The sequence below is a fragment of the Microtus oregoni genome, unplaced genomic scaffold (assembly GCF_018167655.1).
Source record: "Microtus oregoni isolate MIOR12 unplaced genomic scaffold, Mior012 000015F_ref0000493, whole genome shotgun sequence".
NCBI classification, from domain to species: Eukaryota; Metazoa; Chordata; class Mammalia; order Rodentia; family Cricetidae; genus Microtus; species Microtus oregoni.
Genome location: NW_024543074.1, coordinates 18814458 through 18839093, shown reverse-complemented (window position 1 = coordinate 18839093; position 24636 = coordinate 18814458). Strand labels below are relative to the sequence as shown.

General features: G+C 37.4%; 1 protein-coding gene across 1 annotated transcript in view; it reads left to right on the top strand.

Annotated features, from left to right (window-relative positions):
* Suz12 (SUZ12 polycomb repressive complex 2 subunit) overlaps positions 1 to 23382 on the top strand; it is a 40854-nt gene extending 17472 nt beyond the window's left edge. The window contains exons 6-16 of the mRNA XM_041665107.1: positions 1733 to 1818; positions 4523 to 4754; positions 6307 to 6400; positions 10278 to 10383; positions 12813 to 12990; positions 14680 to 14771; positions 14925 to 15068; positions 15872 to 16029; positions 18346 to 18544; positions 18981 to 19060; positions 21171 to 23382. Of these exons, the coding sequence (XP_041521041.1) occupies positions 1733 to 1818; positions 4523 to 4754; positions 6307 to 6400; positions 10278 to 10383; positions 12813 to 12990; positions 14680 to 14771; positions 14925 to 15068; positions 15872 to 16029; positions 18346 to 18544; positions 18981 to 19060; positions 21171 to 21516 (1715 nt within the window). The 3' untranslated portion in view covers positions 21517 to 23382. The remainder of the gene's footprint in view (positions 1 to 1732; positions 1819 to 4522; positions 4755 to 6306; positions 6401 to 10277; positions 10384 to 12812; positions 12991 to 14679; positions 14772 to 14924; positions 15069 to 15871; positions 16030 to 18345; positions 18545 to 18980; positions 19061 to 21170) is intronic.
* Positions 23383 to 24636: the final 1254 nt, after the last annotated feature.

Genomic DNA, 24636 nt, shown 5'->3' with positions numbered 1-24636 from the left:
AAAGGCAGGTGCAGCTCTAAGAGTTCCAGGCCAGCTGGAGCTACATGGGACCCTGTCTTAAAATAAAAGTAATGGAAGTTTAAGAATTAAAAATTTTTTGTTTTTGAAAAAGATACTTAAACGAGAATAGAGAACCAGCTTCGAAGTTCCTAATACTGCTGGATATAGTGGTATGTGCCTGTGTTCTTCACTCCAGCTTCTGGGAGGCCTAGACCAAAGGATTGGTAGTTTTGCAAGATCCAGGTCAACTGGCCTTTTTTCAGACAGACAAAATGGCTAAAATAGCAGAAATTACTCGATTGTTAGGGCTCCATTCTCACGGTAAGCATTGTTTTGACAGTCTTTCTGTTTTAGACACTGGGTTATTTTTGCTTTCTTAAAATATTTTTATTGTGATTATAATTTCCAGAGATTCTGATTCAGCCATCTTCTCTCTCTATACTACATATAAAGATTGAAGTGAATTTTTTACATTTTAGTGCTTTTTCTTACTGCTTTTATTTTTGTTTGGGTGCAAGATATCAAACCTATAGCCTTTAGCATGCTAGGGAAGCAGTCTACCCCTGAGCAGTGCCCATAGTCGAAGAAGATTGATTTTATATAGGAAAGAAAGTTACCTAAAAATACCAGAAGGGGAAAAATTGTTTTCAGTATATATGTGTGTGTGTGTGTGTGTTTACGTATACGTGTGTATGTATATATATATTAATGATCTAGTAATAGTTCTGTATATTATTGAAGTTTAGTATTTAAATATTTAGGTTTGAACTATTAATAACTTTGTAATTTTAAATATTAGTAAGTATTAGGCAGTTCCTTTGGAGCCTTGGCTTGCCAACGTTTTTGTTTTTAATCAGAAAGTATAGACCCATTACTTAAAACTACAATTTTTTAAGTTTTGTAAGCCAAAGCATCCCCAAGAAGTAATGAACAGCTAGTTTTGCTATTGCCACTTAGACCTAGACCTTTGCTTGCTTGCTCTCGCTCTGTGTCTCTCTCTGAGGAAGGTCTTATTATGCATATCACGATGGCCTCCGACTTACAGAGATCTACCTGCCTTTATCTCCCAGGTGTTAGGAATAAAGATGTGTACCACCATGTCCACTAAATAAATTTTTTAGTAATAATTTTGGGAGAAGAAGCAACATTGAACCTTTTTTTTTTTTTTTTTTTTTTGGTTTTTCGAGACAGGGTTTCTCTGTGGCTTTGGAGCCTGTCCTGGAACTAGCTCTGTAGACCAGGCTGGTCTCGAACTCACAGAGATCTGCCTGCCTCTGCCTCCTGAGTGCTGGGATTAAAGGCGTGCGCCACCACCGCCCGGCTAACATTGAACCTTTTTTGTGTAATCCTCTAGAACTGTTTTACTAAAGCTTCTTCGCAAGAAGCTTTGCCTGCTTTTGTCACTTTTGAAGAACACTTTCTGCATTATACATATTAAATTTTCAATGAGAAGTAAGTAGATTAAGTGTGAATTAAAACAACTGAGTCATCTTACTCAAATTGGGAGAAAAATCTTACTCTATAGGCAAATAGATACATATATGTGTCTTATGAAAGATTTATTTTTAAAAAGCGTGCTGCAAGTCTGGAACTAAACTGGGAAGGAAAAAGAAAAATAGAGCTTGTGATGTTTTCATTATAGGAAGTCTTTTGAGATTCCTTAACTTAGGAAAATATTTTTTATTCTTTTTTACATTAAAAAGATTTTTAAGACATTGGTTTTTCTATTTAGATAAGTCATCACAAAACTCAGAAAATGAACAAAATTCTGTTACCCTGGAAGTCCTGCTTGTGAAAGTTTGCCACAAAAAAAGAAAGGTAATGTATACAATGCTAGTAGATGAAATAGAACAATCTTATTGAACATGTTTCTGCAAAGCTACTATAATTGTGAGCCAGTTTTAAAACCTCAGAAATGAGGACTATGTTGAGGCTGGCATGGTAACACACACCTTTAGTCCTAGCAATTGGGAGGCAGGGGCAAGCCAGGTTTGCATAGTGAGTTCCAGGCCTACCATAGCTACATAGTGAGATGGTGTCTCAGAGAGGGACAGGGAGTCATCTACATTGGTGGCTGACTTAATCATACTATTACTATAACCTGTTGCCACCCTTCCTAATTTTTCCCCTGATCTGAGCATCTGTACAAAACATTGTCCAGTAGGAATCACAGGAAGAAGTTGTGGTGTCTTAGGGCAGATTCAGCTGCTTTTACTAATCTCAGAGGTTGTTCTTTAGCTACTAGTACATTAATACGGATGTAGTCCTTACAGTTTTAAGTAAGACTTTTTTCCCCCAAAAGATATTTCTTATATTTTTGGTTGTAAGCGTAGCCTTAATGTCTGAGCAATTTCTCCAGCCCTAAAAGATTTTTTTCTTCTATAGCACAATGATGGGGAAAAAAAATTTACTGTCAGCATTATCAGCCATTAACTTAATACATTTCTTCAGTTTGTATTTAGAAGATTAAATCATTTTATCATAGAAATAGCTGTCATAATGGCAACATATATTTCCTGAGCAACCCACCAAAACCAACAGTATGTACTTCTTGTAGACTTGTATTTAAGGCAACAAAATTATTAATGACTACAGATTAGAAATAGGTATTTCTTTCCAAAGAGGATGTAGTTATGTCCAGTAGGCATAAAAAAGGAATTTTTTGTTACTGTTTTTTTTTTTTAATATTTATTTATTACATATACAATATTCTGTCTGTATGTCTGCAGGCCAGAAGAGGGCACCAGACCTCATTACAGATGGTTGTGAGCCACCATGTGGTTGCTGGGAATTGAACTCAGGACCTTTGGAAGAGCAGGCAATGCTCTTAACCACTGAGCCATCTCTCCAGCCCCTTGTTACTGTTTTTTTAATTAGAGTGTACATATGTATCATTACATCTTAAACAGGAATTGAACTATATAGAGCTCCTGCTGGTGATATTTTTCCATATGGTTTTAAAGTGATGAGGGACTTAAAAACTGCCAGAGTCATAATAGCAATATGCCAGTTCATAACTGGATAAGAGACACTTATGTAGCATTAAAAAATATATGTAAAGTTAGGATATACTACTAGTTACTCATACTCCCATAAAATTTATAATAAGTAAAGTTGTAAAATACATTATTTATGAGGAAAAATGGTAGTTATGACAGTGTGTCTTGTTTTGTGTTTCAGAAAAATTAGTAATTGTAAACATCTTCAAGGGACAAACATACCAAACTGTTTTAGTCGTTTGTGAAATGGGAGGTTTAAGGTATGAATGAGGCTTAGATTTCTCATGTAGAATAGGATTTTCTTTTAGTTTGTAAGTACAGATTTATTATGATTATTATTTATGGCTATTTTGCCTGAGTGCATTATCTATGTACCCACCATGTGGATGCCTGATGCCTAAAGAGGTGTCCCTAGAACTTGTGAGCTGCCGTATAGGTGCTGGGAATCAGACCTGGGTCTTCTGGAAGAGCTGCCAACGTTTTTTTCTGCTGAGCCATCTCCAGCCCGTTTTATTTCTTTTAAAGAAGTTACTAAATTGGTTGTGGAGATTAAGTCAAGAGCATCATAGCTTTGAGGTCAACTCCTGGGTTGTCCTGCTCTGTAGTTGCCACACGAAATGCAGTGTTTTTTTCTACTGTGCTCTCAGTATAATTATTTATGGAGTGAGTATTTCTCAGATATTTGCTGTTTCTTCTATTAAAGTATATATGAAACAGATACGGGTTTAGTGTTTGGTAACAATGGGGTTTATTGGTATCTTTCCCCTGCTGGTGCCTCCTCGCACCGCCCCCCCATTCCCCATTTTTTCTTTGAGACAGGGTTTCTCTGTGTAACCTTGGCTGTCCTAGAACTCTGGTTTGTAGACCAGGCTGCCCTCCAATTCCAGAGTGCTGGGATCAAAGGTGTGCACCACCACCACCACCCAACTTTTATATTTATTTTGGGCTTTTTTGTTTCATTTTATTTTTATAAGTCAAAGGATTTCATAGCCCTGGCTATGGAATTCAGTTTTGGTAGACCAGGCTGGCCTTGAACTCACAGTTCTACCTGTCTCTGTCTACCAGGGACTCATGCGTGCTTTACTACTGACTTTATCACAAGCCCTTTAATTCTGTTTTTTTTTTTTTGTCCTTGTATTTCCAGATATTTTGTTCGTATTTTAGGTATTTATTTTGAGGAAGCCTTAAAATAGAGCTTGACCTTGTCCAGATCCTGCCCCATACCACTCACTATGCCTGTTCATAGAGTGCACACTCGTGGCTTTGTGCATACAAGGGAAGCTAGATACTGGATATGCTCTTTTCTCTCTTCACTATATTGTAGTAATCTTCAATTGCTTTACTATTGGGAATCTTAATTGTTCCATTTTTGTTTTTGTTTCACAGTTTTCAGCAATATGATTCTTTACTTACCTTTTGGTAAATCATGACTTATATCATGTTTCCTGTAACTTTGATTAGAAGTTTTACTGTAATTTATCATTGCTTATGTATGAATGTAATTATGAATCTCTACTTTGCAGGATGTAAGTTGTCCAATAAGGCAAATTCCTACCGGTAAAAAGCAGGTGCCTTTGAATCCTGACCTCAACCAAATAAAACCAGGAAATTTCCCATCACTGGCAGTTTCCAGTAATGAATTTGAACCTAGTAACAGCCATATGGTGAAGTCTTACTCACTACTATTTAGAGTAACTCGTCCAGGAAGAAGAGAATTTAATGGAATGATTAATGGAGAAACCAATGAAAATATTGGTAATTTTATATCTGTAATTTCACTAGATTTTATTGGATATCAAAGTAGTGAAAATATTTGCACTAGTATTCATAATATCTAGAATTGTGTATAAAGTGTTGGGTTTTTTTTGTTTTTTTTTTTGTTTTTTGTTTTTTTTTTTTTCTTGAAATAACCTTCACTTTCTGCTAGGTGTGGTAGTTTGTGCCTGTAATCCAGTGCTCAGAAGGCTGAGTCACTACAACATGAGTTTGAGGCTTGCCTGAGCTGCAATGTAGCGAGACCATATCTCAAAAACAAACCATAAAACCCTATTTCTTTCCAAAGTTGGAGAGACGGTTTTTCTATTGTTATTTTGCTATGCTGGAAATTGACCTAGGGCCTTCCTTATGCTGGGTGTTTGTCTGCTCACTACTTAGGTTAAACCTGAGCTTTCCATTTTTGTCTTCCTGTCTGTGTGTCTACCGGTATTTTTCCCTTCTTTCTTTCCTTCCCTGCTACTTTTCCTTTCTTCCCTCCCTCTTTCCCTCTCCTTATCCTTTTCTCTCTTCTTACTTTCTTGCTTTTTTCCATTCTCTATTGATACATGGTCTCACCATTGCCTCAACTAGTCTTAAGACTCGACGCATCCTTCTAGCTTAGCTTTCAGAGTGCTGGGACTACAGGTGCATGCCATTGTACTATCTTGAACATGAGCAATATAATATATATTGCATTGGTCCTGTGCCCATTCCTTTCTTCCAGCAGATCTGAATTCATCTTTGAGATAATCATACAGTTGTTGTATAGCTGCCTACTGTCAATACAAAGATAAACATTCTCAGAAGCCTTACAACCCAGTTTAGGGAGAGAGATATGGAATAAATAATTGCATTGAAATCAACAGTGGTATAACGGGTATATGTGAAGTACTGTTTAAAAGTTATAAGGAGGTGGAGAGCTCCCTTTAAACACTCTTAAGAGACTTGCTGCTCTTCAGAGGATCCACATTTGGTTCTCATCACCCACGTGGCAGTTAACTGCTGTCTATAACTCCAGTTCTAAAGGATCTGACACTCTGTTCTGGCCTTCATGGGCACTATGTGCAAATGGAACACAAACATAAATGAAGCAAAACCACTCATAAAATAAAAACAAATCTCTTTTTAGATTCTTATAATGGAACTCTGCGTACTGTAATGAGGAGCCTACCTAGCATGAGTCATTCCAAACAAGTTAGCATTTGCAAGGATGAATTCTGATGGTCAGTGTTGTCAGGAAATAAGGGCAGACCCAGTTGAGTTGTACAGACCTATTGTCCCAGCACCCAGAAGAGCATTTGAGTTGAAAGACAGCTAATGCATAGCCATTTTCAAACCAGCCTGTGCTGTATTAGAATCTCATGTTGTAAAAAATAAAGATGGACATAATACATGTTAAAAATCCAAAGTTGAAACAAATGAATGTGAATATTGAAACATTGTAATTTGCTCATTTGGATAAAGTAGCACATTTTACCTTGCAACATATATTGCAGATGGCACACTTTATTTTTAAGTAATTGTTTTACAAAAAATAATTTATTTAATTCAGATGTCAGTGAAGAAGTTCCATCCAGAAGAAAACGAAATCGTGAAGATGGGGAAAAGACATTTGTTGCACAAATGACAGTGTTTGACAAAAACAGGTAATATTGATGGTATTATTATTAATATTGCTTCCGTATTCTGCAGATGTTTTTATTCTGAAGAATAACTATGGTATTGCATATGTTTGTTCTAATAAATGGAAAAACAAATTTGCAAATACTGAGTTTTTCCTCTATCATATAGAGAGCAGTAAGCAGAGCTAAGGAACTATGAGTGACTCACTTCAAATTGTTGATTCAACAAGTGTTTTCTGAGTGCCTGCTCTTTTTTGTTTTGTTTTTGTTTTTTTTTCCAAGACAGGGTTTCTCTGTAGCTGTGGAGCCTGTCCTGGAACTCCCTCTGTAGATCAGGCTGGCCTCTAACTCACAGAGATCCACCTGCCTCTGCCTCCTGAGTGCTGAGATTAAAGGTGAGTGCCACCATGACCTGGCTTGAGTGTCTGCTTTTTGACAAACACTTCTAACTGATGAGGAGGCACAAAATCCCTGTCTTGGGGGCTGGAGAGATGGCTCAGAGGGTAAGAGCATTGCCTGCTCTTCCAAAGGCCCTGAGTTCAATTCCCGGCAACCACATGGTGGCTCACAACCATCTGTAATGAGGTCTGGTGCCCTCTTCTGGCCTGCAGGCATACACACAGAAAGAATATTGTATACATAATAAATAAATAAAAAATATTTTAAAAAAAAATCCCTGTCTTTTTGTAGCTTAACATAACATCTAATGCAGACTGTAGAGAACTCCACAAAATTATCAGTAAGTTCTGTGAAGAAATTAGGAGATGTGTGATTATTTATGGAAATAATGTTTGAAACAGAGGTCTATTGAAATAGGTTCTAGATAAATCTCAAGATAGCAACTAAAGCTAAGAAAGTCTAAGTTATATATATTCCTGTGTGACTGACTATATATGTACATCTGGTACAGGGTATTGGGTGAAACATCTTTGCACAAGTAAAAGAAGATGTAAGAAATAAATACAGCATTCTTTTTACATAAAGTTGGAGAATGGTGCCTGAGATATCATGATTTCTTATACTAGGCTGATTGCTGGTGCTTAGCAATAAAACTCAAGATAGTATATCTATGTTTCCAGTTGTAAACAACTAGAGGGCTGGCTATAGCTCAGCTATAGCGTGTGCTAACTTCACTTGCACATGACCTGAGGTGTGATTCCCTAATGTGGAGCCTAAGAGAGGAGGAAGCACAAAAGTAAAAACACTGGAAAGCAGTGGAGTCTCGTGTTGAAGCAGTATAATGTACCTGTACTAGTCTTGGCTGATCCTGAGATTGTGTTCTGTGCCACTAGGGGCACATTGTATTTTCTTTTTTCTTCTTTGTACTTCATATATATGCTAATATATTCTTTTTTTCTTTTTTTTAAGATTTATTTATTAAGTATACAGTGATCTGTTTGCATGCATGCCTGCAGGCCAGAAGTGGGCACCAAATCTCATTACAGGTGGTTGTGAACCACCATGTGGTTGCTGGGAATTGAACTCAGGACCTTTGGAAGAGCAGGCAGTGTTCTTAACCACTGAGCCATCTCTCTAGCCCTAATATATTCTTTATATGCAATAAACTTCTGTTTTTGTTTTAATTAAAAATGCTAGGAAACTAGATGAATTTTTCCTCATGGTTTAATTTTGAATATGTATAGACATAAGTTCAAGAAATATGTGTGTAACATCCACATACCCTTTACCATTATTTGTAGCATTTTACCTCATTTGTTTTCTTTGTGTTTAATTTTTGTGCTGAACCGGTTGAATATATACTTCATCTCTGCCTTGCTATGCTTGAACATGTATCTCCAAGTAACAAAGGCATTTCCTGATAACCACTTCCCCACACACAGCAAGTCTATCAGTGGCTTCCCATTGACCTTGTAATGTCTTTCATTTTGTTTGGGATGGTCTTACTATTTATTTGGCCCAGGCTACTTTGAAACTCTTGATCCTCCTGCCTCAGTGTTTAGAATGCTGGGAATACAAGCTGCCAGGTATCATTATGTTCAGCTCTTTTTGTTATTTTTATTTCAAGTGATACTGGGTATTGAACAAAGCCTTGTACATGCTCCCTCCCCCACATCATTTCTCCATGATATTCATTGGCACTTTTCTGTAAAGAGGATTACTTCCCTCATTTTTAGGTGTTTTGTTTTTTAACCAATGTGAATTACGTTAGATTATATTTTTAGTGAGTTTGTTTTTATCTGTTCATGTTGTTACTCATTTTAATGCTTAGATTATAAATTTGTTTAAAAGGAGCCCTTTCAGATTCCAGCATCTCTTTTTTTATATTTTTAGGTTTTCCTTATTCAAGACAAAAATCTCCTTTTCCTAACACTTCTGAGATTGTCTTTTCTTTCAGAAGTCCTGGTATTGCTTTTAGTAAAGAATTATATTTATGAATCAGTCTTGAGACTAGATATATTAAAAAAATTTTCTTGTAATCCTACATTGAAGTCTTTGAAAGAAGAACCCAAATGTAAAAAACATGTAGAGGAAGTTTGAAATACTGAGCACCAAAGAAAAACCTAAGGCTTTCAGAGAACAAAGGCCACCTAACCTAACAGAGTGAGACTGTCTATGATAGACAGAAGTGGTGTCTCATGCCTATAATCCCAACTACTGCAGAGCCTAAACAATAGGCTTTTTTTTTTTTACCTAAGATAATTAAGGCCAGTCTCCAAAAATGTGACAGATGGGGAAGTTACTTTGAAATCATCTGTTCAGAGTTCTTATTTCTATATTATAAAACTATTGTGCAGCTCTGAAGGGCTGCAGCCTCAGGAAAGTGAAGTTCTTGGTACTTTTCATTGTCTAATGGGACTAAAAAGACTAAAGAGAAGCCATGTTCTTCCTATGTGAAATCAGTTGTTACCATGATTAAGGAAAGTTTTTAGAATAGTCGTGAATGCCATTGTTTAAGAATGGAAGTAATAGTCGGGCTGCAGGCCTTTAATCCCAGCACTCGGGAGGCAGAGGCAGGTGGATCTCTGTGAGTTCGAGACCAGCATGGTCTACAAGAGCTAGTTCCAGGACAGGCTCAAAAACCACAGAGAAACCCCGTCTCAAAAAACAAAAAAAAAACAAAAACAAACAAACAAAAAAAAAAGAATGGAAGTAATAGGGCTGAAAAGATGGCTCAAAGGTTAAGAGCACTGGTTGCTCTTCTAGAGGTCCTGAGTTCAATTCCCAGCAACCATCTAGCTGTTCACAACCATCTGGTAATGACATGGTGCCCTTTTCTGGCATGCAAGCATACCTGCAGGCAGAACACTGTATACTTAATAAGTAAATAAAAAGCTTAAAAAAAAGAATAGAAGTAATATATAAATCATACAACATATGTTAGAACTATGTATATTTATCCACACGTTAGAACCATGGTGTATAATTTTCTTGACTGATTGATTTCTTCATTCATGAAATATTTACTGAGCTCCTTTATGTGCTAGGTTCCCATGGGTACCCGTAGTTCACAGGTTTGTTGAATCCTTAGTTTCTGAGCAAATATGAAGGTTCCAGTTCAGATACCAATGTGCATACTTTGTAATAATTCCCTAAGGAAGGAATTTTCCACACTGCTGTTGTGCTGATTTCAAAAGTATAAAACTTACTAGGCCAATTTAAACTTAATATATGAAATTAACTAGGTTTTTAAGACTTTAGAAATATTATAGTTCATATTTTTTAAGTTATGTCTAGCTCCAGTAATACAATTCTCTATAATTATGATTGCTTTTTATTAATATTGTTTTTCTCAGAACTGGAGTGTAAATAATTTAAAATCCTGCTGTGTATGTAAGGTAGTATACAAATTTAATGCTTTTTAATGTAAATCTGGAGTGTAGACTTTGTCCTTATAGTAATACACTGTTTACTTTATAAAGTATATGTGTTTCTCTAACAGGCGTTTACAGCTTTTAGATGGGGAATATGAAGTAGCCATGCAGGAAATGGAAGAATGTCCAATAAGCAAGAAAAGAGCAACATGGGAGACTATTCTTGATGGGAAGGTATGAATGACTTAGAAGATTGAACACACTTTAGTTGTCAAATCTTATTTTGATTGATGTTTTCTTCCCCAAATGCAAATTGTATTAGAAATAAGGAGTCTGTGTTTCTTGTTTTTACAGTAAGCAATTATTTTATTTGTGAGATAGGGTATTAACTATACAGCTCTGACTTTCCTGGAACTCTATAAACCATGCTGGTCTCAAAGGCACAGATTTCCCTGCCTCCCACCAAATGATGGATCAAAGACATTGTACCTCCACATTTTACACTTACTTACCTAAACACCATGGTACAGGTTTGGTGTGAAGTGCCTTTACCCACTGAGCCGTGTTGCTTGCCCTAAGAGTCCTTTGATCTAAATACTTAGAAATAATCCAAGTAAAATGGCCCATTCAGAAAATGTAATAGAGGGCATTGTGCTTAAGAACCTATTTATCTATTGCCCAGTGGTGGCACATACCTTTAATCCCAGTACTGGAGAGGCAAAGGCAGGCGATTTCTGTGAGTTCTAGAACAACCAGGACTGTTAACACAGAGAAACCCTGTTTCAAAAAGTAAGAAAAAAAATCCTGGCTATTTGAGTCCTATCTCTGATGTTAAATTTGTGGCATTTGACAAGTTAACTTATATTTCTTGTTTATTCTGTAAAATGAGGGCTACAATGGAAAGATTTAATAGGATAATAAATACGCATGTGTCTGGCATTCAATATTTGCTCAATGAATATTATATGCACTATTTTATTTACATTCATAGTGACAGCAAGTAACATGTAATAACTAGTATTAAGTTTATTAAGAAATCTGTAGGCCGGGCGGTGGTGGCGCACGCCTTTAATCCCAGCACTCGGGAGGCAGAGGCAGGCGGATCTCTGTGAGTTCGAGACCAGCCTGGTCTACAGAGCTAGTTCCAGGACAGGCTCCAAAACCACAGAGAAACCCTGTCTCGAAAATCCAAAAAAAAAAAAAAAAAAAAAAAAAAAGCCAAAAAAGAAAAGAAATCTGTAAAAATTAGATAAATCACAGCCAATATAACATTTAAGTTTTTTTCTTTTTTTGTGTTTGGTTGTTTGTTTGGTTTTTTTTTTTTGTTGTTGTTGTTTTGGTTTTTTGGGGTTTTTTTTGGATGCAGGGTAGCCCTGACTGTTCGGGAACTGACTTCTGTAGACCAGGCTGGTCTTTTTTTTTTTTTTTTTTTTTTTTAGTTTTTCGAGACAGGGTTTCTCTGTAGCTTTGGAGCCTGTCCTGGCACTAGCTCTTGTAGACCAGGCTGGCCTCGAACTCACAGAGATCCGCCTGCCTCTGCCTCCCGAGTGCTGGGATTAAAGGCGTGCGCCACCACCGCCCGGCCAGGCTGGTCTTGAACTCAGAAATTGCCTGCATCTGTCCCCTGAGTGCTGGGATTAAAGGCATGTGCCACTATTGCCCAGCAAGGGAAGATGTTCTTCAAAATTGGTTTCTGCCTCTTAAGAAATTTAGCCTATAGTTCCAGTACTTAGGAATCTGAGTACTGAAGGATGAAAAGTTCTAGGTCAAGGTCAGCATGAGTTACATAGCACCACAGTATCACCAAAAAAGAAAAAACATCCAGGCGGTGGTGGCGCACAACTTTAATCCCAGCACTCGGGAGGCAGAGGCAGGTGGATCTCTGTGAGTTCGAGACCAGCCTGGTCTACAAGAGCTAGTTCCAGGACAGGCTCCAAAGCTACAGAGAAACCCTGTCTCGAAAAAAAAAAAAAAGAAAGAAAGAAAAGACATAGCCTGGCGGTGGTGATGCATGTCTTTAATCCAGCACTTGGTAGGCAGACAGAGTTTCTGTGTAACAAATCTGGCTGTCCTAGCACTTTTTTTGTAGACTAGCCTGTCCTCAAACTCTGCCTGCCTCTACCTCCCTGGCACAGGGTTTATAGGTGTGCACCACCACCGCATGGCTAAAAAATCTGAAATTCTGGCTGTTACATGTCATTGTTTCCACATAGTAATTCAACATTTGTTGTAAATAGCTGCCATTGCATACTGCTTGAGCTTTCCCTTTCTCTAGTGAGGACTTAAGTACTCTCTATACATTATTTGGCTGTGCTTATAGCTTTTGGACTTTAAAAGTAAATGTATTTGGCTGGAGATCATGTACTGTTCTTCCAGAGAATCTAATTGCAATTCCCAGCACCAGTGTTGGGCACTGGACTCCAACACCAGGGTGTCTTTGGCTTTATTTGGCACTGCACTGAAGCGTGAACATGTGCCCATTATTTAATTTAAAAAGTTGTATTGGTTTTAAATAAATTTACATTGACATATTACACTTGATCTTAGCCAAAAGGCTGAGCAGCGATCATGTTGACATATTACAATGAATATTTTTCATTCCTGCAATGCTTTTGATGTTGTCATAACTCTTCTCATATGCTTCTGTTTGTTTCTTGGTTCAGCGGCTGCCTCCATTTGAAACATTTTCTCAGGGACCTACATTGCAATTCACTCTTCGTTGGACAGGAGAAAGCAACGATAAGTCTACAGCTCCTGTTGCCAAGCCTCTTGCCACTAGAAATTCAGAGAGCCTCCATCAGGAAAATAAGCCTGGTTCTGTTAAACCTGCTCAAACTATTGGTAAAAACATCATTGCTATCAAAATATTATATTTTGCCGGGCGGTGGTGGCGCACGCCTTTAATCCCAGCACTCAGGAGGCAGAGGCAGGCGGATCTTTGTGAGTTCGAGACCAGCCTGGTCTACAAGAGCTAGTTCCAGGACAGGCTCCAAAACCACAGAGAAACCCTGTCTCGAAAAAAACCAAAAAATAAATAAATAAACAAAATGTTATATTTTTGTTACATGTAATTAACCAAGAAATGCTATTTGACTTATTAAGTAATCATATTGTTAACTGATCAATTAGAATTTGCCTATACTCAGTGTAAAGTTTTAGGTTAAAGGACTAATTAATCCCTTTTCTAGAACCATTTGTGGTGGATGTTTCTGGGAATCTCACTTTTTCTTTAATATATATTTATTTAATATATATGTAGTATGTTTACCATATATAACACCTTCAGGTGGATCTGTAAATATCTTTATGTCAAATTAGAACAAAATTTTTCACTAATTTGTCTCATATAGGAAATAATGGTTTTCGATGCATTATTAAAATGTAAAAGAGTTGGGCTGTGTAGAGTATTTGCCTGGCATACACATGGCCCTTGGTTCAGTCTCTGATACTGCCATTAAAGAACATGTACAAGCAGAGCTCTGTGGGAAATACTTCCTGAGAAATTTGTGGTTTAGGCACTTTTCAAGATACTTTTTAAGCTAGTGAAATGGGCAAAAAATCACAGGGAACCCAAAAGCTTTATGACAGAATTGTATTTGTGGGATCATTAGTTTTGTCACACAACACACTAAGTAATTTTCCATTAAGTCTGAAGAAATATACTAAAATCATCTTTAAGGTTTATTATTTTGGTGTTTGAAGTATATATAAAACAATCAGTTTTCACTTTCTGATAAGCTAGCGCTTAGAGGATGACTGCTTGCTATTGTGCACAAATAACCACTCAAAACCACTGTCAGGGCTAGGTTTGTAGCTCAGTGACAGCAGGTGAATGAATGTGTGAGGTCCTGAGTTTAACCACAGCACCACCCCAAACAAAACAACACCCGTGACTTTGAAGTATTTCAAAACTTTGTGGTAACTACATAGAGTTTCTTTGGTATTATTTTTATTATGATTTAAGATATCAGAGGATAGTCCAGGTTTGGTGGCTTATGTCTTTAGTCCCATTACTTGGCAGAGGTGGCGGCGGCAGAATTTCTAAGTTAAAAGGCCAGCCTCATCTACAGAGTTAGTTCCAGTATAGCTAGGGATCTGTTATATGTAGAAACTTGTCTTGAAAAATAAAAGCGAAGCCAGGCAGTGGTGGCATATGCCTTTATTCCCAGCATTTAGGAGGCAAAGGCAGGTAGATGTCCTCTAAGTTCAAGGCCAGCCTGGTCTACAGAGGGAGTTCCAAGAGAACACTCCAAAGCTACAGAGATAATCTTTCTCAAAAAAAAAAATAAAAACAAAAATATATTGAGGATGTTCTTTGAGTGTTTGTGCGTTTTTTAAGAATCCTCAAAATAAACTCATACCTGATTACTAATCAGATATTAAATAATGTTTTCCTAGTGTATCTTTCATTATTTGTTGAAGGAAGAGCAGAAATACCAAATACTACAGTTATAAATCTTTATTTAATAATTTTGGCAAGATACTTTATAGATCAGTCTTTCCATCAAATAAACACGTTTATATTTTCAGCTGTTAAAGAGACACTGACTGCAGAGCTGCAAACAAGGAAAGAAAAGGATATTTCGAATGAAAATCGCCAGAAATTAAGAATATTTTATCAGGTAAGCACAACTGGCTGGTTCATTTTACGTAATTGTGAAATAGAATTTTATATTTTGTATTTGAATATTTTTTGCATTAAACTTTTTTAGAGAAGATAATGAAACAGTGCTTGGAAATGTGCAAGTTGTGAGCTTGACACTTTCTGTTTTTAGTTCCTTTATAACAATAATACAAGACAACAGACGGAAGCCAGAGATGACCTGTCCTGCCCTTGGTGCACTCTCAACTGCCGTAAGCTGTACAGTTTACTCAAGCATCTGAAACTCTGCCATAGCAGATTTATCTTCAATTATGTAGTAAGTAGTTTTTCTTGCTTGCTTACCAATAGTACACATCATGCATAGAATAACAGTAGAGAAATTGCACTTTACAGGTAAATAGTAGAATTTCTGTCCAGATTACAATGCGTGATTGAGTTTATTATATTTATGTTGAATAATAATAAATATTTGTATATGCCATATATTCATTGAATATCATTAAAGGAAATTTCTTTCTTGAGAAAGAGATACTTTGTGCAAAGTCACCAAACCAATAAATAAGATCAATAGATTTTAATTTGCTTTTTGTGGGGTTTTGTTTTTTTAAAACTAAGTCTTATTTGTAGCTAGGTTCCCCTGTCTTCCTGTCTCTGCTTCCTAGGAATGGAGATTAGAGGTGGAGTCACCGTGCCTGGTCTCCTTCTTTCCTTCCTTCTTTCCTTCCTTTTTGTTTTTGTTTTTTTTTTTTTAAAGTCTTCTGGTGTGCTTTTCTATCAAGCTGATGTTTCTCTTTAGTTTTCAAAACATTAAGAACTTATAGCTAGGGCTGGAGAGATGGCTGAAAGGTTAAGAGCACTGACTGACTGCTCCTCCAGAGGTCCTGAGTTCAATTCCCAGCAACCACATGGTGTCTCACAACCATCTATAATGATATCTGGTGCCCTCTTCTGACCTGCTGGCATACATGGAAGGAATGTTGTATACATAATAAATGAATAAATCTAAAAAAAAAAGAATAACTTATAGCTATATTTTATTTAAAAGAATGTTTGTAGAGTATAGGCTTATTGATATTTTCTTTCCTAAACATTCTGTTTTTGTTTTTTTATTTGTTACAGTATCATCCAAAAGGTGCTAGGATAGATGTCTCTATCAATGAGTGTTATGATGGTTCCTATGCGGGTAATCCTCAGGATATTCATCGCCAACCTGGATTTGCTTTTAGTCGAAATGGACCAGTAAAGAGAACACCTATAACACACATTCTTGTGTGCAGGTAAGCATGTGCATGAGTGTGTGTCAATTTGTAGAAGTTGGTTCTGTGCTCCCACCATGTGGGTCCGAGGGATTATATTTAGTCAGTCAGGCTTGGCAGCATATACCCTACTTTTGTTGATCTTCCTAGACCCTGTTTCTATTGGGTTTTTTTTTTCCTCTTTTACTTTGAACCTTCCAAGTTTTATTGTTGGTGTGCTACTGAGGATTAAACCCAGGGCTGTGTGGATGCTAGAGAAAACACTATTGATGTAGCCCTTTCTTCAAGTATTTTTGCATTTAATCAATCCTATCTAGGTTTTTTTTCTGTTGGTGTTTTTGTTGTTGTTCTTTCGAGACAGGGTTTCTCTGTATATCCCTGGTTATTCTGGAACTCACTCTGTAGATCAGGTAGGCCTCGAACTCAAAAAGATCCACTTACCTCTGCCTCCCAGGCCCCAGGGTTAAGGATGGCCTGCAGGCAATTATTTACTAATGTTGCTACTCCTTCATTGATTTGTGGACTTAGCAAATTCTTTACATTGGGGCTAGAGAAATGGTTAAAATCACTTGCTCTTGCAGAGGACCCAGGTCTGTGTATATACATACATAGGAATCTGCAGAGAAGGAATATACTCTACTTGGGTAATATGAAATGCAAATGATTCTATCTCTGTCACCCAAGGTGCCATCTGATGCTATCCCAAGAGAGCTGACATTATGTCTCCTTTCATTGGAACTTTATAAACGCACAATAGGAGTGAGTTTGAAGGAAATTTTACTACTGAGATAAGTTTTATCTTCCTAAAACATAAAAAACAAGCAGAGCTGGTAGCCCACGCCTTTAATGTTAGCACTTGGGGAAGCAGAGGCACGTGAGTTCAAGACCAGCCTGGTCTACAAAGTGAGTTCCAGGACAGCCAAGGCAGTTACACAGAAAAACCCTGCCTTAAGAAACTTGAAAATGAAAAAAGAAAGAAAAGAAAAGAAAAAGAAACCTGAAAGGCAGAATTTTTACTTAGATGTGTATCTGCAACTATTCTTTTGGTTTTGAACTTTTGTAAATTAATATACTTGTGTTAGTATATTTATAATAAAACAAATACTGGGCTGGAGGGGTGACTCAGCCATCACAGACTAAGCTCACAACCAAAATAATATAATTATACTAAACAAATCTGATATATAAAATTAGTAATTTTTGTGACAGTTTTGCTATATGATACACTGGAATTTATATGTAAGTAAATGCCATTTGCATGTGGGTGCCCAAGAAGGCAGAAGATGGTGTCAAATCCCCTGGAACTGGAAATAGGCTTCTTGTGATCGACCTCATGTGGATGTTGGCAACTGATCTTGGATCTTTTGCGAGCACACATTTTTGTTATTGTTTTGGTGTTTTGTTTTGTTTTTGTTTTTCAAGACAGGATTTCTCTGTAGCTTTGGAGCCTGTCCTGGAACTTGCTCTTGTAGACCAGGCTGGCCTCGAACTCATAGAGATCCGCCTGCCTCTGCCTCCCAAGTGCTGGGATTAAAGGCGTGCGCCACCATCGCCCAGCTTCTGAAAGCACATTTAATCACTGAACCATTTCGGCATCTTACCTCAAATGCTTCTTTTTTTGTTGTGACTGTTTTGTTATTTGGGTTTTTGTGGGGGGGTGAGGTGGGGGGTGGGTGGGTGGTTAGGTTTTGTTTTTTAGTGATGGGGTTTCTCTATGTAGTCCTAGCTGTCCTGTAATTCACTGTCCAGATCATGCTGGACCTCAAAGTTCTCACAGAAATCTACCTGTCTCTGCTTCCCAGGTGCTGGGAGTAAAGGTGTGAGCTACCACTATCTGATCCTTGTATATATACATTTTTAACTTTTTCCTATTTTTTTCTTAAGTTTATTTTTCACACCCAGAAAGACACTTTTGTCCTTGAAACTTTGATGCACTATAGTTCAGGCTTTGATCTCTAATTCTTGCGGGGGGAGGGGGGAATTGTCTTGTGTCCACTTTTTATTATATATCGAAAGAAAACAGGGCTGGAGAGATGGCCCAGTGGTTAAGAGAATTGACTGCCCTTCCAGAGAACCCAGGTTTGATTCTAACCACCCACATGGCAGCTCTCAACTCTCTGTGACGCCAGTTCCAGGGAAGCCAACACTGTCACACAGATACATGAGGGCAAAAATGCTAATGCATATAAAATAAAAATAGAGTTTTAAAAGAAAAGAAAGCAGTATTAAGGGGATGCTGCCTCAAGTCTTACTATGCTTTAACAGATCTTGGCTCATGCTCAGTATTGTATAAGGTATATAAGTTGTCTTGTGTCAGCCTTGATTTCTTTTCATTAGGCCAAAACGAACAAAAGCAAGCATGTCGGAGTTTCTTGAATCTGAAGATGGAGAAGTAGAACAGCAAAGAACATACAGCAGTGGCCACAATCGCCTCTATTTCCACAGTGATACCTGCTTACCTCTCCGGCCACAAGAAATGGAAGTAGATAGTGAAGATGAAAAAGATCCAGAATGGCTGAGAGAAAAAACCATTACTGTAATTACCACTGTTTTCCTTCTCCTCAGCAGTGCTCATGCAAGTTTTGTACTATGTCATTTTAAAAGTTATTTAAGTATGGAAAATATTATTTTCCTTGTGTGAGTTTGTATTGGGTACTTTGATTTCTTTTTTTTTTTTTTTATTGCTATTTTGTAACTTAGGATTTCCTTTCTAAGATAACTGTTTAAGTAAAAGTTGGTGTTAAGAATGCTGCCAGGGCCGGGCAGTGGTGTTGCATGCCTTTAGTCCCAGCACTTGGGAGGCAGTGCTGTGAGTTCGAGAACAGCCAGGGCTACACAGAGAAACCCTGCCTAGAAAGAAAAAAGAAATACTGTTTCTTTGCTATTTTTCAATTACAAAACATGACAGTCTGTTTTTCTTAGAAATATTACTTATGTTACATATGTAATAGGTATTTTTCTTTTTCTTTCAGCAAATTGAAGAATTTTCTGATGTGAATGAAGGAGAGAAAGAAGTAATGAAACTGTGGAATCTCCATGTCATGAAGCATGGGTAGAGTGTTTCTGTTCCATTACTTCGTTCTTTTTGCTGCTTCTCATTCTTGAGTCTGTGCAATTTTTTTTAGTTAGTTAATATTTTATGTGTATGAATGTTTTGCCTCTGTGTGTGTGTCTGTGTGCCTTCTGTGTGCCTGTGCCTCCAGGCGACAAAAGAGGGAGTCTTGTCCTTGGAACTGGAGTTAGATGTTTGTAAACTGCATTGTGGGTGCTGGGAATCGAACCCAGGTCCTCCACAAGAACAGGTAGTGCTCTTTAACAACTGAGATATCTCTTCAGTACCCACCTCCCATTTGTTCTGAGGCAGTGCCTCATGAAGCTTAGGCTAACTTTGAACTCCCTATAAAGCTAAGATGACCTTTAATCCTTATATTCCAGCCTCTGTGCTAAGATTATAGGCTTGCAATGTCGTGTGTGGCTCATCTTTATTATTATTACTATTACTATTATGTGGGTGTTGGCACACATAAGATGCTCTGTTCACGTGTAAAGATCCTTTGGCATCAGCTGTCTCCTTCTGTTGTTGATTCAAAGAGCGTGGTACAAGTGCTTTTCCACTGAGCCATCTTGTACCCCTTTTCTGAGTAGACAAGATAATTTTTTTGCTTTTGTTTTCTTTTTGAGACAGGGTTTCTCTCTACATACCCCTGGCTGTCTTGGAACTCACTTTGTAGATCAGGCTATCCTTAAACTCACAAAGATTTGCCTGCCTCAGTTTTCCTACTGCTGAGATTAAATTAGGCATGCAACACTACACTATCAAAGATCATTTTTATTTTGTGCCCTGCAAAGATTGCAGGGAGTGTAGTGATGATAGGTGAATCACCTGTCATAATCTTAAACTTACTTTAGATATGTGTTCTAATATTACCCTCATCCAGAAGTATATTAAGTGTATGAATTAATGAATTCACTAATGATGCTTTGAGAATGGACTGCAGTAAGGGCCTTCATATTCTCAAGTATTTATATATGTGCATTTTCCATCAGTTACTACTAAAGAGTGATCTTAAACTTGTGAGTTCAACCCATTCTCTTTTTTCTTTTTTCCCTTTTTGGGGAGGGGGGTAGGATTTATGGATATGTGTGCTTGGGCATGTTTGGGGTAGGGAGTGTTTACCTTTGAAGGCCAAAAGATCAGATCCCTCGAGAAGGAGTTACTTGTGGTGGTAGTTGTGATCCACTTCACATGGTTGCTGGGAACAAACTCAGGTCCTTTGTAGGAGCAACAAATGCTCTCAACCACTTAGCCATCACTTCAGCCCCTCATCCCATCCCCTTGACTCAGCATCCCAAATAACTAAAACTGTGGACATCTGCTACCTTCCTTGATGCCTTTTTTCCCTTTTTATTGCCAGTTAATACAAAAATAATGTGTACTTAAAAATTATGAACCTTAGATGTTGTGGAGTGCTATCCCCACAAGAATGCTAACCTGAGATGAAACCCTTGAATGAACAGAAGTGTGAAAGGAAAGAACCAACTCCACAAAGATGTCCGACCCACATATGGAGCTAGAAATCTTTTTTTTTTTTTTTTTTTTTTTTAATGATGAGGGACTGGAGAAAGACTCAGTGGCTAAAAGGAGAGCATCCACGTTCCATTCCCATCACCCACATGGTGGCTCACAGCTGTCTGTAAGCCCCGGCACAGGTGCACGTGCTGACAAAACATCCATATACATTTTAAAAGATAGTAATTGGATTAAATGTGTTTTTCTTTTTTCCTGATACACCTATTTCAAGATGCAGTTTTAGACTGGGAAAAATGTAGGCTATGGTCTTAAGTAGATGGCTTGCCTAATGTACAAGGATCATCCTCACACCACTAAAGTCATGGTTTTAGTCAGATTCCTCTCAATTATATTTCAATTCTCTGATCTAAAGTATTATAGCTAATGAGGCTCCTGGTTAATTCCTATGCCTACTTAGATCATGTTTCTAAAATACCTGGCTCAATTGTGGTTGAAATGTCATGTCTTGCTGGTGACTTTGTGTTAAGTCATATGTTAAGTTTGGGTGTGTTTGTCATGTTACACATTGCTTATCTGTGTTGTTTTCACAAAGGATTTGTATCACTATTAATGCTTTGTTTTTCTTGAATAGATTTATTGCTGACAATCAAATGAATCATGCCTGTATGCTGTTTGTAGAAAATTATGGACAGAAAATAATTAAGAAGAATTTATGTCGAAACTTCATGCTTCATCTAGTCAGCATGCATGACTTTAATCTTATTAGCATAATGTCAATAGATAAAGCTGTTACCAAGCTCCGGGAAATGCAGCAAAAACTAGAAAAAGGAGAATCTGCAACCCCTGCAAATGAAGAAATAACTGAGGAACAAAATGGGACAGCAAATGGATTCAGTGAAACTAACTCAAAAGAGAAAGCTTTGGAATCAGATGGTGTCTCAGGGGTTCAAAAACAGAACAAGAAACAAAAACTCTGAGCTCTGACCCCGTGTTGTGGACACTGAAATTGCTTCTAGGGAATTCAGCCTCTAAGAAGAGTTGTGATTTTAGGTTGTTTGGTTTTTAATCATGGATTCGGAACAGGCAGTGTTAGATGAAGTCAGTGATTCCAGCGTGGAAGTTCTGTGGGTCTGCTTCCCTTCTCGTGTTTATCAGCTTTAGTGATGTCATCACCATTTGGTTTAGGTCTGAGAAGCAGTATTTCAAGGAATTGTTTTTAACTGCAACAACAGTCATCTTATGAAATATATTGGGTTAATCTAGAAATTTTACGCCTAAATTATAATACTTTTTGGATCTGTGACTGGCTGTTTTTCTGCTTTGTAATTGTGAGATGTTTTCTGGGGAGGGAAAGTTGGGCTGTCATTTCCCCTTAGAAATGGAGGATTTTGTGAAATTGTTACATTACCACTTTTTCCCAAACGTTGACCCTTAATTCTGACATCAGTTCTACATTTGGATTGGAAAAGTGCAAGTTCTGCCCCAGTTCTTGTTCAGTTTTAAAGTAGCACCCATTCACCTGCCTGTTGGAGACGACACTAGGCCTCCAGGCGCAGTGTGCAGTGAGGAAATTACCATTTGTTTTTCAAGTGGATAATTTTAGTACTTGCTTACCCAATATATATGTTTTTTTTTTTTACTTGAACACGTTTTTAGTTTTTCTCTTTAATTAGGTAATCCCATGGAAAGTTCTTCTGTGCACATCTTTGCATTAGGATTAAAGCAAGAAAACAGTTGGAGACTTTATAAGATGCCACTTTGGGGGTGGGGGAGAGGGTTGTCCCTGAGAATGAACCAGGTGTTACACATTGTTTCCTTGTGATGTACTTTATGATTAGAATATTCAATGCAGATAAGCTGACTTGAATTGTTTTGAGCAATTTTCCCTGTGTTGTGTGTTTTACACACATTTTTACGGTTGGATTTTCTCCAACAGAAAGCGGTTTCACTACTGGCGTATTAATAAGCACCAATAGGTTTTTATTCCAACTCCAAGCACTGTGGTTGAATAACATCACCTCAATTTTTTATTATCCTTTAAAGATATTGCATTTTCATATTTTATTTATAAAGGATCAATGCTGCTGTAAATACTGGTATTTTTAATGTTGTAATTTCATTCCACCACCATCAGATGCAGTTCCCTATTTTATTTAGTGAAGGGACACAAGCTTTCTCGTGGTGTCTTCAGAGATTTATAAGTGTAAATACTGATTTGGCTGGTCTTTACGATGTGTTTAACTGTGACGCTATTTAAATAGTGTGGATGTGATTTGTCATCCAGTATTAAGTTTTTAGTTTCTGGTTTTTGTGTTTAAAATATAGGGAAGAGGGGGCTGCAGTGTTGGCTGCTGGTGCCCTGGCTGGGAAGCTCTCCTCCTGACTTCACTGAGCTCTCAGTTGGCCACTGGGTGTGGGTTCTGAGCATTTCTCTTGGGCTTTAATTTGCTAAAGCTGTGCACATATGTAAAAAAAAAAATAGATTATTTTAGGGAAGATGTAGATGTAGAATTATTGCTTATGTCATTTCTTAAGCAGTTATGCTCTTAATGCTTAAAAGAAGGCTAGCATTGTTTGCACAAAAAAATTGGTGATTTCCCTCCCCTGAATAGTAATGAAATTACTTCTGTTGAATAAACTTTTTAATGTCATCTTATAATAAAAGCTGAAAAATCCCTTTGTTTCTATTTATAAAAAAAAGCTTTTCTATATGTACCCTTGAAAACAGATTTTGAAGAAATCATGTAAGATGATAAAACATTTGAATGGTACAATAGATGTAAAAAAAATTCAGTTTAAAAAGAAACGTTTGTTTTTACATTAAATGTTTATTTGAAATCAAATGATTTTGTACATAAAGTTCAATAATATAAAGCTGTATTCTATTTTTCTTCATTCATGGTTTCCATATGTACATTTAGAGTTTTGCTTAGATGGCTTAGGGAAGGATACAGAAAAGTACACTAGTTACGGAAGATTTAATAGGGAGGGAGTCAAGGGGTCAAAAAAGGAATGCTCTCAGCATTCCCAGGTGTACATGCTGTGTGTGGTGTTGAACTGGAGCCTTGCCATCCTAGGCAGTGGCTCCGCTCTAGTTTCTCTATTGAGATAAATTCTAGGCTTGAATTCACATGAAAAATTATTAGCCCCAAATAGTTTCCTAAGTATATAGTTCAAAGCAAAATGAGTAAATCACACCGATATCTTTAGTTGTAGATTTTGTGTGTTTTATTTTTATTTATTGGTTTTTCAAGACAGGGTTTCTTTGTGTATCCCTGGCTGTCTTGGAACTAGCTCTATAGACCCAGAGTGTTGGGATCAAAGGTATGCAGTACTATTTCTGGCAACATTTTTCAGTATTTCTTATAAAAAAAAAAAAGAATGTGTCTTCAAAAAAGTTTAGAGAGTAGGGATTCAAGTAAATATATAATCAAATGATTGGTTTACAGTGGCTCCATTTTATAACGGTGTAAAATTGATAGGCTGAATAATGGAGATGAGAGTGATTTGGGGCTCTTATCTTTTCCTGGGCTAGTCATAGATGGCACTAACCCACCATGCAGCTACTTGTTCATGGTGGTCATTGCCAGTTTGTAGGGCACCCTTCCTAATACTGGTTGGCTGTGGTAAATGTGTTTCTTTTGAGATGTTTTTAGCTAAGGAAGATTTAAGTTCGGTTCCTGGCACCCATATCAACTTTTAACTCCAGCTCCAGAGGAGCCAATGACCTCCTCTGGTACTTCAGTGCACTGAGGCATGGAAGCACATAAACATCTCTTATAAGTCGTTGGGCTGGAGAGATGGCTCAATGAGAGCGCTGGCTGTTTTTCCAGAAGTTCTGGGTTCCATTCCTACCATCTGCTTGGTGGCTCACAGCCATCTGTCAAGTCTACAGATTTCAACATCCTCTCTGGCATCTTCACGCACCTGACATGTACATGTGATATACTGACATGTATACAAGCAAATCACCTATACACATAAAACTTAGACTAATTACATGCTCAGGTGGGATAATACATACAACTTTTAGGGAAAGCAATCTGTTAAAATCACAATGCAATTGTTTTCTTGTCACAAATGAACCCTGCAGAGAA